Below are 16,288 nucleotides of genomic sequence, written 5' to 3'. Positions count from 1 at the left end.
CTCCCGCCTTTCCGTTCCCTGCTCACTCCCTCTCAAATCTGATATTCATCACAGCACGGTCCCTCAAACAATTTACCTGAAGTGCCTGTGACATGAAAATCGATAAGTGTGATCCACTATTTCTGCCAGGCAAACAGAAAAGACGGGATGAGGTTCTGAATGTGTGCAACAGAGGGGGGGGGTCAAGCATGCCTGTATGTGGTGGGGGCGGAGGAGGAGGGGGGTGTCATACGTAGAGGACAAGGAGAAGAGCGGGCAGCAGCGAGAGGAAGGCCGGGTGGGCGCCGCGCCATGAGGAGGTAATTTGTCAAATTGGTTTTCACTCACTGCTCGGACTCAGAGCTGCCTGTCAACCTGGCAGACTGACATTGTCACATTGTTCCGCCGGGATGCTGCATATTAACACACACACACACACACAACACTGGGCTGTTGATGCTTGAGGAGGGGGGTGATGATGTCATGCTCCAATGACAGACTCAGCTTTGAATTGTCATTGGCTGTAATTGGTTTCTAAGTACGTCGGATTCTTTTTTTCTATTGAAAATGTGTCGCCTTTCATGTGTCGTCGGTTTGTCCAGACGTTCCACCGTGTTTTACTGTGTTTGCCTACTTATTTATTTATATTTATTTCTTCCTCACTATTTGGAATGTATGAATGATTCAATACACATTAATAAAATAGTATTTGTTACATTAACTGGAGCACATGTTTAATACTAGGGGGATTTATTGATGGATGTATTCTATGAAAATCCATTGCTTTCATTTTTTTCTGTCTTGGTTTAAGATTTTATTCTGTTTAATATGTAATTTGGAAAATATAATGGGTTTTTATTGTCATCTTTTTTATTGGACATCTCATGATTTTACGACTTGTTCTGAATACTTGATATTTATATATATTTTTAATGCATGTTGTCATGACATTCATTGTACATCTATTGGCTGTTTTCATTTTTAATGTCAAACCATTTCCATGTTACCAAAGTTTATTTATACTCATTTCTCATGTACCCTGAACGCATCACAGTTGTATCTGAAGTACCAGGATCTTCCTTAATACCTTCAAACACCTGAAAAACTAGCACCCCAGTCAAGTTGCTTCCCTCTTTCTCCTCAAACAGTTGACTGTCTGGACCCAACTTGTTCCAACAATGGCGTCTGTGTGAACGGCGAGTGCCACTGTAAACCAGGCTGGGGTGGACTTCACTGTGAGCTGCCCAGGGCCCAGTGCCCAGACCAGTGCCACGGCCACGGTGCCTTCATACCTGACACCGGCCTCTGCAGCTGCGACCCCAACTGGATGGGACCCGACTGCTCCATGGGTGAGGGAAAAAATGCTTTCCATTTAAATTGATGCTTCACAGTATTATAAGGATGCATACATAATATACATTACAATTGAGAAATCATTTAGAAATGGAATGTTTTTAAAATATTTTAATAATTTGTTTAGTAGTATAATATATAAAGACGGAATTTTTAGGCAACAAAATATATGAAAAATAATATAAATATTTCTGTCATTTTTAAAAATGTTTAAATATAAGTGTGATTAGTTGGAAACAAGCACGGACAATATAATGGCGATCACATTAATAAGGTGAATATCATGCACCATTTCAAATAATCAAATAATAGCATTGAATGTTATAGTAAAAACTCACTTGCTGTTTTGTTTTGTTTATTTGTGTGTTTTTTCTTGTCTCAAATTAAAAAGCAGTAAGGCCAAAATAACTATTTTCTGAAAATATATTTTCAAAATCCACCTCAGGCAATGAAAGTGATTTAAATAATATTGTTAGAAAAAAAAAAAGCTAAAAATCTGGATGCTGCTCATTCAGCGTGACCGGAATCCCACTGCTGTGTTCAGGACGTCTGTACGGACCTGGAATTACCTACACCGAGATGAAAAAGAAGCCGCTAAGCCGGCGCAGTAGGACAAGCGACAGCTTCCTCCCCGCCGCCCGCCGAGCCTCCAATCTCGGGATTATAAACACAGCTCTTGCATTTGTTGGAAGAAAGGCAATGCTTAACTTTAATAAAGACAACGTTGTTCCACGCTGCTGGATCCCTCAGCAAGTGTGGATCAAAACATCTGTGCATTTACATTCCCGGCACACCAGGGGTGTGGAGCGCGTTGAGCACAATTGTCACATCTCAGCACATGCGCTGGCTCAAGAAGTAACACGACATCAAGATGAGATTTCTCATTTTAATCGAAGGAGCCTGATGGCGCTAGGATTATTTTTTTATACTGTTGCAGTGTATTGGTCACAAGTACATGTGGACCGAGGAAACCTCATGAACCCTCGGAGACTCTAGTGAGAGCCCCGTGCCTTGATACATACGAGGCCCTGTTTCCTGCTTTTCATTGTCACTGCGTGTTTCACACAGAGGTGTGCTCCGTGGACTGTGGGACCCATGGCGTGTGCATGGGCGGAGCTTGTCGCTGCGAAGAAGGCTGGACCGGCGCCGGATGCGACCAGCGTGTCTGCAACCCGCTGTGCATCAAACACGGAACCTGCAAAGACGGAAAATGCCAGTGTCACCAAGGCTGGAACGGGGAGCACTGCACCATTGGTACGCACCACTGTGCGCGTGTCGGGGTGCGTGCGTGCGTGTGTGTGTGTGCGCGCGCGTGCGGCTGCATGCTAAAATAAGGGAGTAAACAGCAAACATTCACTCAGATTAAACTGACAGCTTCCTTTTCACTTTGTTAAAGTAATTTCGCAAAGAGACGTGAAAGCAAAGGAGGGACCGCAGGGAGCCGGAGTGGGGCACTTATGTGGGCGAGTAAAGAAGAAAGGAGCAAACACCGTAGCGGTGGGAGTAGGAGGATTACAAAGGCCTCGGCGAGGTTTAGTCATTTCCAAGTTGCCTCTCAAATGCAGACCCCAAGAGTCGGCCTTTGAAATAGAAAAGTTAGAAAGGTAAAAAAAGCCTATGATCTCGGATTCCTCAGCTTTTGTGTGCGTGTGTGCGTGAAAGAGTTTGATCTTTTGGTGTCTGTCAATCACTGCCTTATATTGACATCACTGTCACTGTGGATGGATGAGTGCCAGACTCCTTTGGTTCACCTACACTGCTTTCAGACACAAAGTCTCATTTCCCTGTCACCACACGCGCCGTGATGGCAATCTGCCTCGCACACAAACACACATTTATATGCACGAGGACGCCGCCGCGCTTCACCGTATCCCTGTTTCCCCCTCCATCTGAAAGTAGGGCAGCTTTGACTGCGGCAGATGAAAGAGTTGTCAGGCGGCAGCTTGACGCACAAGCACGTCGCAGTGTAGAAACACCGTTTCTCAATTGGCAAAGGACGGACCCGGGCGAGGTTTGGTGGCAAGGTCGCGGGGTCGTTGACCGGGCGTCACCCCCCAAGCGCCAACCTGGCACTAAGCCTGAACATTTCAACCCTGACGATGCCTTTTTTTGACTCAGTAATCTTAAATTATTCATTCCACCCGTCGCGTTCGCTTCATCTCTGTATCGCTTTCAACAACTCTTTCTTTCGTGCAATGACAACAGTTCGGATTGCTGCGATCTTCCTCCTTGAGCAATACGGTTGCCACATTTCGTGCAGAACAGCAGGCAGCGCTGGCCCTCAGTTAGGCGGACTAAGCTGTTGCTTATCTCCCCGATACCTTATGACTGATCATGAGTCATGATTTAAAATATTTCAGCAGGAGCTTGGAGGAAAAATATATTTAATACAAAGAGTTTCGAAAATGTCACTCTGTCACCTTATATAATTCCTCATTGCTCTAAAAAAAAGTCCTCTCCTTGAAACAATGTTTGGCTCAGCAAAAAAAAACCGACACACACATATTCGATAACAAGAATAACTTTTTTTTGCGTGACTTCACCTCAAAATATCCTTATGTAACACCTTATTTTCTTGCGTTTTAGCTCGGAGTCCCTTTTATATTTAAAGTCATTTGTTTTCAGAACAGCCCTTTGTTTACAGTCACACTATGAAGTAAATGTGTCTGTGTGTCATCGTACTGGACATGAGATCGCCACAAAAACTACTACGGTGGCTGAGAAGTGCCGAACATTTTTACAAACTTTTGAAACTAATTTACAAATAGGTTGCTGAACAAATCTACCATCACAGCAAACTTTTTCCCTGAGTTTGTAAGTGTATTTTCATGTGTTTTCAGAGTTTGTAAATCTGAACATCTTTCTGCATTTAGTCGAATGATGATCCACCAGGATTTTTACAAGTGGACCATTCCAGCAAACACTTCCAGATCACGTCCGAAATTTGGTCCTCTCCCTTTACGTAAGATTCCTCGGGAAATTTGCACACACTGGAAACACATTAACAAACTCTGAAAACACATTAACAAACTTAGAAATGCATTTACAAACTCGCTATTTGTATGAAATTTTATAAATATGTTTAATATTTGTAATTTTTTTAAGATTTTAAAATTTGTAGTTAGTGTTAGTGAATTTCTTTTAAAAGTTTGTAAATGTGTTTTGCACTTCTCAGCCACCATAAAACAGGACAACTTAAACAGGACAAATACTTCATCACTGAAGAGTTACATGAAAGATGATGCAACTGCAGCATAGCATCAACATTCAGAGAAGTCCACCCGCCTCCATCTCACAATCTACCTGGCAACTTCTATATCAGAAACAGAGGAGAGTGTTTCTTCCTAATGAGAGAGGCACCACAAAGTAGTGAGCAACCAACCAAAATATGGGTCAGCTGTGTACTTCAAGGGACGGTCGGCGACCCATTTGGACTGCCTTCCCTTCATCCCTCTTGGCGATAGCCTCTATCTCATCCAGCTTAGATGCCAAATACACACAGGAATCGCGGAAGGAAAGTACTCTTATCCCGACTTGGACATTGAGAAACGGTGTGTGTGTCAGCGTATCTCAGTTTGCCTGCTGTTCACCCTTAGCTCTGCATGATGTTTGCATCCAACTCAACTCATTACAGACGCCCATCTCTTACCTCTTGCACGTTTTCTCCCACTGCAGACCATGGGAGCATGGTTGACAAAGCAGGTACCGTATCTGACTCTGGTGTTTCCTCTTCTTAGCCTGTGGTGGTAGAACGCTAGCTGTTGTATTTGTGGGTTTTGGCCTCGCTTGACTTGTAGACTCTGTGATGCTGTCTGTTTGTAGATTTGGCGGGGCCCGCTTCAATGATGACTCTGCGATGTAGTCCATTTGATGGGTGCACTACGGCAGGGCTCAAGTGTCATTGAGATGTGTTGTGGGGGGACGAGCCAGAGTGTGGCATCTCACGTCTGAAGGGGGCTGTGCTGTGACAGTGTGTGCATGCATGCGGGCGGGCGTGTTCTCCATATTTACATTGTGAAATGAACACACACACACACACACATATTCCAGTCATAAAGTCACAGCTGCTTCGCCCAGAGACACGACGGAAGCCGTAAAGAACTTTGGAGGTAATTGCAGAATTTCATAGGCCATTGATGCGAGGCCTAATGTGCTGTCGAAAAAACGCAAAGATGCAGCGTGTGTGTGTGTTTACATTGGGCCGTTTGTGGTAACAGTCACAGCCATGGTAGAGCGGTTCGTAAATGTCTTTCGCCGGAATTTGTGTGCGTCGCTCAGGAAGTGTAAGGCCTTCCTTCTGAAGTGGCTATATTTTCATCACCGCAGTCCTTCAAATGACAAGGAAAAATCCAGCACAGTCGCACAATCACTCGGAGATGAACACAATTACTAAACAAGAACAAATGAGCCGTATAATCAAAAACTTGTTTGGTCTAAATGGAAGTGTTGCTTCATGGATGAGAGTGTGATCGTGTCCTTCAGATCTGCGTTTATAAAGGCTTCGTTCCCAGGACGTGGAAGCCATTATGAAGATGCAGATGAAAAGCACGTTTTAGAAGTGGTTATATTTGCAGGTGTGGCAAGCGTCGCTGCAGACAAAGAGCCAAAACACAGTCACCTGTCTGAGAACTAGGGTCGAAATATGGCAGCCCAGCCAGTACATTTAGGTTGCATCCATTGGAAATGTGTCCTGACTCTGAAAGGTCTTCAATTCTCTCACTAGTAGAAGCGCACTATGTTCCTGAGTAGCATTGGGAGTCAGTTGTTCTCCCAGAGTAACCTACTCTACCTTGGAAAACTCTATGTATTAATGTATGTTGCTCCAGTGTCTTTGATTCCCTTGTGATGTCCAATTTAAAAGAGTAATAATGTTACTCAAGTATCTAAATACAAAGAGTTTTTTTTTTTTTTATTTATAGTACTTTATCATTTCAGTCGGTCGATCTTAAAGAGAGTATGACGCTCGTGTCCTCGCAGACATACAATCTGATGATGAAACTACACACAGCGTTTTGATCATTTCTGGTTCCTCCTGTTGTAGACGTCAAGTAACCTTTTCAAAGACAGGGAAAATGCATCCTGGGGGCCCTTTAAGACATGATCACAATTAGAGAGGACTGCAGGTCGAGGACTGCTCTGGTGTCTGGATGCACAGCTACAACACTTAACAGATCGGCCGGCGGCTCCACCTCTGTCTGGTTTCACAGAGCAGCGCAGATTGCCTGACAGTGCGGGTCCCCGAGGCACCGTTGAGAGTGTCCTCTCACCCTCTGCGCTTAATGGAATAGCTCTCATTGTTTTATGAAGAGCCAGGCCGGGACGGAGCAGGTAAATCACAGGGTTAAAGAGGGAGCAGAAGTGAAAAACACCAGATGGAGCCCAATGAGGACGGGTGGAGAACATGCAGGATGGAGAAATCGATTTTGCTCCTAAAGTAGGTTATTAACAATAAAAGGAGTAGATGAGTGTCTGAGAGAGTGCAGTGTTACCTGGTCTATCTGAGACTCGGATTTATGCCGCTGACCTTTTTCGTCTCGGCGGCTGGAGGAAGAAGCCAACTTTTTCTGTGCAATTGTCCTCGCTTTGGTTTGCACTTTGTTCTTGTACTTTCTGCATTTTTCTTTTCTCTCAGTCGCTCTATTTTCGTTTAACTGAAATAGCAGGAGAATGTTGAACCTTTACTGCTTTATTTTTAAAGAGAGAAAAACGTGGAAGTATCTATCTATAAACGCAGTGCCACAAACGACTTCGAGGAGCGTTTTTCTCTGCGTCTTCTCTGTCACACCACCAGTTATCAAGTTCAATTGTTTGTGGTCAAAGTGTTTGCTTTATTCAAAATGTATTCGGTGGCCATTTAATGTGTAGGAGTATTCAAGTCCAGTATTGGACTGGTAAGTTTAACATTACAAATGGTGCCTCGGCTGTACCAAGCGCTGAACATGTTGTCTGCACAAAACATGCGTAAAGCTCGAGGAAGAAATGATATAAACTTAATGTTAAGTTCAGTTTTTGACAGAAGCCATACGTCCCATCACACACACACACACACACACCTCAACAGAATGTGTGGTGACCCATAACCCAACACAATTTCTCCTGCTTTTCAGAGGGATTTCACAAAGAGTCCAACACCTTTAGCAGGCAGGGATTGACTTAATAGTTTCTGAAATCCCACTTTATACTAGTTAGTATGAGGGGTATCGACTGGGCCCTGGCACTAAAGAGATAGGAGCCGGCTTCTGGCCGGCCCCGGCCCGTCGATCAATGCCCACTATGGATCGTCCTGTCCGGCTGCCTCATAAGTATTGCCGCTTCAAATGGCGCCTCCATTTAACAGGCAATCGCTGTTAACTGCCTTTGTTCCCGGAGCTCAATATTAGGGGACAATCTCTTCAGGCCGGTGTTAATGCAACATCAGGAGCGTCCCTCCATGGCCAAAATCTTCATAATTAAAGATACAACCATTTGATTTGCTTCCTGTTGTGGCGCCGGGCCTTCCTTCCCCCTCATCTTCCCGCGCAGTCAGACAAATGGCCCTCATTGTTTTCCTCTCCTGTGTTGACTTTGGCGCGCGGCGGGGCGGTTGGGCCCATGATAAAATGCCAATCAGGAGCAAACGCCTGTTCATTTAGCCGCTGCCACAGTTGAGATTGCGCTATTTATATTCATAATGCATGATTGTATTGATGCAGCGATTTGTTAGAGGGCAAAACCCCATCGTGCAACTTGAGTGAAAATATGTTCATTCATCTACGGAGCAGGACTCAATGAAAAGCCTTTCATTTTCATCATCTGCCTTTGCTGCGTGCTGTTCGTCCTTCTGTGCTGGCCGCCGAGCGCCGGCTCGGGCCTCGGCTGCACGTGGGAGTGTTGATGTCGTCGAAGGGGACGTCGTTGCCATGTTGTCGTTATCAGGCCGCCGCGCTTTTGGGTGGATTTACTGCCTTTTGATATCAGTGTGGCTGCTGGTGCTAATGGAGAAGGCAATGACTTTGTTTATGCCGCTTTTTTTTTTCTCGGAATGCATGAAGTGAACTTGGTGTGACGCGATGGAGGGTGACGTCGCACATCGAAGAGGGAGAGTTTTACTGTGGATGTCAATGTGATCAGAACGTCTGGTCATACGCCGCATTGTCAGGTGGCACTTTGCGCCGTGAAATTTCAATTGCACTTTGCATCATTTTTAGTCTGAGAGCTCCACCTGGGCTCTGAAAAAGAGGACAGTGTTTCATGAAGCTTCATCACTCCATCACGATTGGTCGGCACCCTGGGGTGGACCGACTCTTCCCACTGTCCTGGAAATTCTTCAGTATTCCAACGGAAAAGCTGGGCTTCTTTGCTATGGCTGCTGCCCCCTTAACCTGGGCAAAACATTTGAAATGATAGACGCAAGTACTTACTGCATGATGGATCCCAGCTGCTTGAGAGAAAAAACATCTGACTACAAAACTAGCCACAAAGCCAGAGTTGCCTGTCAATATGTCACCTTGAATTTAAAAGAGGCGTCTGGCCTCACTCTGCTGCTGAGCTTTGTTGAGGACAGTAGCTTGACTCTTGGTTCTTGTCCTTGGTTTGCGTTTTGATTAGTGATGGGTTGATGAGGCTTCATGAAACAGTATTGCAGGCTTGATGAAAGAGTGTGCTCATTTCCAGAGGCCGCTGGATGGCGCTCTTGGTTTAGAAACGATGGGAGGTTTCATTGAATAGTTTGGTCAAGTCCAAACATTTTACGGCAGACATTGTCATCTGACCCTGTTTCATGAAACCTCACCAACTACTGATGGGCTGATGAAGCTCCATGAAATATCGTCTTCATTTTCAGAGCACAGTAGGGGGCGCACTCGCTTTTACAATGACGTGCATTTACTTTGAAAGTTCCTTTCAAGGATTTTAGAGCAGAGAGCGCTACCTACTGGCTTTGATAAGGAGGGCACTGATTCACGAAGCTTCATCAACCCTTCACTGGTTATCTTGCCCCACCTACTTTCATAGGTTGCTTTGGATAAAAGCCCAATGACCTGCTTTGTAGTGCAATGCACAGGTATATGTAAAAAACAAAAAAATCATCATTGAATATTTTCCTACTTAATGTCCAACACATATATATATATATATACCTTAAAAATGAAATCAGCAACAACAATGGATTGTATAATATTTAGTGGTCTGTTTGCCAAGATAATTGCAAAAAAAAATGGTTCCAATAATAATTGCTACACTTGCATTTGATTTTATGGCAGCTCAAAAACAGATTTATAATCATATTTTACCATAAAATTGGGCTTTTTCTTCTTTGTTTTTAAGTATTTGCCAAAGAAGTCTGTATCTTGGTCTGCTGCAGCCAGGATGTGAAAGAGTCAGTGGATTGGTGGTTATTGTTTTCTATGTATTTATATATATAAAAAAAAAGTTTTTTTTGTTAAGTTGCTGAAGGAGCGGAAGTGAAGAGAGGAAACAGACAAGAGCAGCCAAGTTGGTCTGCCAACAGAGCAGCTGCTCGTGTGTAGAACGGCGCGAGCGACGATGCGTTTGATGGGACCTCTGTGTCTCACTTCTTCTCTCGACTCCTCTCCTCCGATGTGGAAGGCTCCTGACCTCAGACTCTTGCTGTGTTCATCTCTTCCCAGCAAACTCAAGATACCTGCAGCCACAGCCATGATAAATGACCATGATGTCATCCGCCAGTGTTAGTGCTAGCAACTCGTCTGCCGGCCTTCCGATTCTGATCAGGCGTCTTATGCATAAAGTGAAGGTTTATTAGTTCACAGACCGCCCCGCGCACACACACACACACACACACACACTCCACTGAGCATAATCGTATTCTCTCACGAGAGAGCATTACTCTCAGGCCATCAGAATCCCATTACCTCCACTGACTCATAAGTAAGAGAGAGAGAGAGAGAGTGATGATGGGGTGTGGCTCTATCAAGTAAGTGAATCAAGTGATACGTCCGTATCCGCCGGCACACACACACACACACATTAGCTGGTCCCAAAAGTGGACCGGTCTAGATGGGAAGGTGCGTGTGAAGATTGCCCTGCTGAATCCAATTGATGGATCGATACTCCGTGTATGTGCTTATTGAGTTGGCTGAAACTCATTACTCTATATTTAGGCAGATGAGTGTGTGTGTGTGTCTGCCATCAAACAAACGCCTTGTCTCCCATTAACCCGTCCCCATTTTACTCCCCTCATTAACCCCCGCCCGCCCTCTCTTCCCGTCCGCCCCGCCCAGATGGTTGTCCTAACTTGTGTAATGGAAACGGCCAGTGCACCATGGGACAGCAGAGCTGGCACTGCGAATGCCAGACGGGCTGGAGAGGACCCGGCTGCAGCGTTGCCATGGAGACCTCCTGCGCCGACAACAAGGACAACGAAGGAGGTGACGTGTTGCCGCGTGCATCACCACAAAGTGACATGGTTTTTGTTGAAAACAAAAATACAGTAAACATTCAACATGTATTTGTTAATGTCTGATACAAGGACATCTCATCTAAAAATGATAATAACAATGTAATAAAGGATGTCCTTTGTGATGATTTAGCTTTTATGAATTTCTTTTTTTCATAATTGTGGCTCCATGTTTTCATTGAATTCATAAGAATACAATAAACACAATGAAGAGTGAATCTAGAACAGTCACACGATTTGTGTCGGTTTATTGGTATAAAAACACTCACACTCTCAAAAACACCTTTTTTATTGACTGGTTAGTTGTATTCACAGGCTCATTTAGTCTGATTTCATGTTTTAATCTCATTTCCTTTGTTGATTTTCTGACGCAGCAAGGCCCACAGTTATATGTTTGTTTTTTCAACCGTGTATGGTGAGAAATAAATGAATGAATGAATTCCATATCAGTGTTTATATGTGATATGTGCCTTAACTGCCTAAAATGGATGGGAGATTTTGTTTTTTCCTTTTTTTCAATTGGTGCCTTTTAACTATATTCAGCCTAAACTAAACAGTCAAATCACAGTCACAGTCCAAATGAATAAATGGATGTCGTTCTTGATTTTTCCTGGTGAAATACATAATTGTGGCCCATAATTCATTCATCAGAAGTCATAAACATGCTGGAAATGTAATCTAAATGCATCACTCAGTCTGTTTATGTAGATGAAAATCATCTGTTCATTTGTGCTTTAATAGCCTGAAATCAAGTTCTTTCATTTTGACTTGATCAGCCCAAATGTAATAACACTTTTTTTATTGTGGTGAAACGCACGTCCAATTAAATCAAACTTTTCTCAGATCGATATTGGACATAAAGGTAAGTCACATTTAACTTGAATGGGATTCATTCATCGAGCTTTCTGTTGATCACAAAACTGCTTTCAAAGTCGCACTTTATTGCTTCCACAAGACGAAAGCCTGGATCAAAGCTTTTCAGAAGTGATATGTACATTTCTCGGGTATAAACCCCCCAGCCGAAGCGTAGCAGACGGTGAAGTGACTCTCCTGTCTCCCTCAGACGGACTGACTGACTGCATGGACCCCGACTGCTGCATCCAGAGCCCCTGTCAGAACAGTCCCCTGTGTCGGGGCTCCAGAGACCCTCTGATGGTCATCCAGCACAACCCCCTGTCTCTGCCGCGGGTCCGCTCCTTCTACGACCGAGTCAAGATGCTGGTGGCCAGAGACAGCACCCACGTCATCCCTGGGGAGAACCCCTTCAACTCCAGGTAGCTGAGGCGTGTTTTTACGTCTGCGTGCAGAGAGCCTGTGGTCACACCCTGTCAAGTGAAGGGAGTCTTTCAGCGACAATATATATACATATATATATATTTTTATGATGACACCTTTGATATTTATTTACATGTTTCAGTTGTTTAAAAAAAAAGTTAGGTAAAATGAGAAATTATTAAATTATATATAAATATTTACTTTTTTATTTCACATTTTTAATGCATATTAGAGGTGGGACAGATATAAAAGAATTTTGCATGTATGACAACTACATTTATTAAATTATATATAAATGAAATGTAATTATGTATAAGTATATTTTTTGACATTTTTAATACATATTAGAGGTGAGACAGATGAAGAACAATTTTGCATGTATGACAACTACATTTATTTACTAAAATGTATGCATACATTTATGATTGTATTCATTATTTTATTATTGTTATTTTTAATTTAAAAAATGACATACGTCTTAAAGCTTTATTTTCCAGAAATTTCATTTGAAAATATATATTTCCAGATATTTTCCACCTAACATGTAAGCGTAATGAAAAAAGGCAGAGTCAAAAAGCAAAGGCGAAGCTTCTCTGACAAGCTCCGCCCTCACTCACGCGCCGCCACCGAGTCAGTGCGTGTAGCTGATCAATTCCCGGCATCAACATCATTGATCACATCCATACAGGCATCAGATGCTTCAGAGACAATAAGGCCTGTGAGCGATGATGCCCTGCAATATTTAAATGCCTTTCAATCCCAGCGAGCCGCGACAGGCGCCGGCGCCTCGGCCTTGTCACGGCCGGTTCACGTGACTGACGCCAGCTCATCTGCAGTTGTAACGAATGAGTGGTGGAAGGAAGGGCGACTGAAGATGAGCAACGCTGTGTGTCCTCTGTCTCCTCCTGCAGCCTGGCGTCTCTGATCCGGGGTCAGGTGCTGACCACGGACGGGACCCCTCTGGTGGGGGTCAACGTGTCCTTCCTCAACTACCCGCAGTACGGCTACACGCTGACTCGGCAGGACGGCATGTATGTACAACAGCTCGACTGACACCGCATGACTGCATTAGATTAGATCACATTAGAAGAGATGAGATCAGACTTCATTCCATTAGAAAGTTTTAATTGTCCCCCGAGAAAACACACTGTGCCGTGTTTAGCGTAGCGTCGTGGGTGACGTGCAAGGACCAAAGAGGGTTGTGGGGTTTTCTGTGAATGGTTTACATGGACAGCAGCAGCAGCACAGCGACGTCCTCCTCCTTTCTTGTTGACTTCCTCTTTATCAGAGTGAAAGAGCTCAAGTTTCAAGTCTCTCTGTGGTCTCCCAGTGCTGCTCTCAGTTTCCTCTCTGCACTCTGATTTCCTCCTAACCATGCAGGTTTATCTTTTGTTTTCTAATCATTTTAATATGACATATCCTTTTTGTTTTATGTCATCAGTTTTATTTGTTTTAGTTTAGTTTTATATTTTTTTAGTTTATTTTTATGTTATATTTAATGTTAAAACATATTTTCATATTATGTATTTTTTTTTGCTTTTATATTTATGTTTTTATCCATATTGACTGCAGTTTCACTTAATCACAATTTTTTAATCACAATTATGATGTAGCCTCATTCTCATTTCATCTTTAAATGGCTTTATAAAAAACAACAAGAATAACCTAACATAAATGTATTGATCTTATTTCGTCATAATACAGCTGTCTTTTCTCACGTGCATCTTCATTCAATACTGCATTTAAAATAATCTATATTTCGGTTTGAATATTTTTATCTCGTTCGAGTGATTTATTCTGGACCTCTACCATTTTTAACTTGAATTAAATTGAGTTACACTTATTGAAATGATCTACTCTCGTTTCCTGGCGTATAAAAGTTGACTTTTTTCATTTAAGTTTATTGTCAGTGGGGTTATCTGTTTATATGAAATGTGACAGCTACGATCTGATGGGCTGCGGTCCGGTCTCCATCCTTCACCCACCCACGTTTGCACTGCCATCAGGTGAGAGTGAGCAGGTGGCCTGTCTAATGTGTGAAATGGGATGGGCTGGATGTGCTGGATTGTGTGAGTCAGCTGCAGGAGGAGGTAGTGGGGCAACCTTGGTGTCTGGACAGAAGGTCCATTTCAGGCTCATTTCTGGCCTGGACCGCAGCCGAATTCAAGATGGGTGGCTGCGAGCTCGGGCCACGGTCTCACCGGCCCCGGAGTCCTTTCTGTGTGGTGACTGGAGGTTCTCCTGGCCGGGCCCTGGCTAGCTGGGATGATTCCAGCTCTCTAAAGAGAGAGAACAGCTCAGCGGTCCAGACTGAGAGATGATGAAGGCCTGGACCCCGCAGCGATGATACGGAGCTCAGTCATCCACAAAGACTTCAGCAGCAGAAAAAAATCATCTCCGAGCGCCAATTACATGAGGAATAACGGCTGCTATCGTACACTCCAATATCCAGCATTTTTGCCTCTATAAAATGTTGCGTATCTTGGTGCTGCTGTCCATGTAAACACAGGTGGGTCCAAATGTACTCAGCCAATTTCTCGGGTCTGGACGGAGCATCACCTTGACGTCTCTCATGTCTTTCTTCCTCCTTCAGCTCGGGGAGATTTCATCTTTTTTTTTTTTCAATTTGACTTCTCGGCTGACTTTTCCCCAAACATGTAAAATTGAAAATCCAGCTTTGGCTGTCATCCGTAACATGTTCTTTTCAGATATTCATTTAATTGGCTCCTGTTATTGTCTGCAGCTTCCACACTTTTATCACTCAGGTGCTGCTGCTGCTGCTGCTGCTGCTTGGTCTGGTGCCTTCTTTGCAGTTTCCTTCCTCTGCTCCCGCCGAGCCAGACGCGGCGGATCTTCTAACATGGCGACGCTTCACCTTGTTTTTCAGGGGCCGACCACGGAACTGACACGTGGACGGACGGTGCTCTGATGTCCTTGACTGATCCCTGTTTGTCCTGATGAATGTTGTTTTCCTGTGCGTCCCTGAAGTGCTCGTGTGATGCACGAGACGCTGGCGCTGGTCATTAACCCACAGACGGACCATTCACATCTATTGATCCAGACTTGTGTTGGTTAATTATAGATTTGTTGATGCTCTAATGTGTCTGAGTGGGGTTCATTTGGTGATCACGTCCCTCCAGGATGGTTCTCTGCTACAGAAGAGCGAAACTTTCAACTAGTTCTGCAAGTCTTCAGCTTCAAGCTGGGATTAGAGTTTGGCAAGGATCTCACTCACTATTTTCAGATTTTACAAGTGTAAATGTTGCAAAGAGCTCTTTAGTATTTTTTATGGCTTAACTCCCTTTTATTTACTAATTAATTGGAAAAAATGTTTTATTTAATATATTTAATTTGATCAATTCAAAATAATATTTTTATTTCTCTATTTTTTGCATTTTTCACTTAATAATCATGATATATATTTAATGTATATTTTCATAATGCTGGTCAAAATTATAATCAAAATGATGGTGAGATGAAAGCATTTTTATTATTATTATTATTATAGTAAGAGTTCACATCGCGATGAAACCCTCTTCAGAGAGCACGAGAGAAGCGCTAAAGTATTGCAACGTTTCATACTTTTCTGTGTCCATTATCTGAAGTCCGGGGACTCTCTCCAAGACAAAGTTCCAGGTTGTACGCTGGCGGGGCGGCGAGGACTCACTAACCAAAGCTTGTTGACCGCAGCTCTGGCCGTCTGACCCTCACGCTCCTCCTCTTCTTGCAAACCTCCCCAGGTTTGACCTGATAGCTAACGGTGGCGCCTCACTGACCCTGCGGTTTGAACGCGCCCCCTTCCTGAGCCAGGAGCGCACCGTCTGGCTGCCCTGGAGCCAGTTTTATGCTATGGACACTCTGGTGCTTAAGACAGAGGAGAACACCATCCCTGGCTGTGACCTGAGCGGCTTCGTGCGGCCTGACCCCCTTGTGATTGCCTCCCCTCTCTCCTCCTTCTTCAGCTCCAAGCCAGGGGAGAAACCCATCATACCGGAGACTCAGGTGCGGTACCACTGACCTCTGGCTGCCGGCTAATCTTCTTACTGCCCCCCCACCCCGCCCTCACCCCCACTTCCCACCCACTCTCTAGCCAGTGTTCTGTAGCCCTACTTTAGCTTCCATAGCCCCCTCCCTCCCTCCCTCCCTCACCCACCACCCCTCTACTATTTCTTTATTTCGTCATTGTTTTTTCCCCCCATTTTTGTCCTTCAGCCGTCAGTGGAAGCGTGACCCTCATTACCCCCTCTCTCTCTAATCCCCCCTAAT

General features: G+C 44.0%; 1 protein-coding gene across 20 annotated transcripts in view; it reads left to right on the top strand.

Annotated features, from left to right (window-relative positions):
* Positions 1–16,288, top strand: part of tenm2a (teneurin transmembrane protein 2a) — a 252,539-nt gene that overhangs the window by 218,416 nt on the left and 17,835 nt on the right. For 15 of the 20 annotated variants that reach the window (XM_053880001.1, XM_053879994.1, XM_053880011.1 and 12 more), the window contains 7 exons: positions 1,128–1,328; positions 2,401–2,586; positions 5,008–5,034; positions 10,572–10,718; positions 11,811–12,021; positions 12,934–13,053; positions 15,763–16,024. In XM_053880001.1, coding sequence (XP_053735976.1) covers positions 1,128–1,328; positions 2,401–2,586; positions 5,008–5,034; positions 10,572–10,718; positions 11,811–12,021; positions 12,934–13,053; positions 15,763–16,024 — 1,154 coding nt within the window. The remainder of the gene's footprint in view (positions 1–1,127; positions 1,329–2,400; positions 2,587–5,007; positions 5,035–10,571; positions 10,719–11,810; positions 12,022–12,933; positions 13,054–15,762; positions 16,025–16,288) is intronic. The other 5 variants (XM_053880005.1, XM_053880010.1, XM_053879999.1 and 2 more) reach the window with 2 other exon arrangements.

The sequence above is a fragment of the Synchiropus splendidus genome, chromosome 11, assembly GCF_027744825.2.
Source record: "Synchiropus splendidus isolate RoL2022-P1 chromosome 11, RoL_Sspl_1.0, whole genome shotgun sequence".
NCBI lineage: Eukaryota > Metazoa > Chordata > Actinopteri > Syngnathiformes > Callionymidae > Synchiropus > Synchiropus splendidus.
This window is presented reverse-complemented; position numbering and strand designations above follow the sequence as displayed.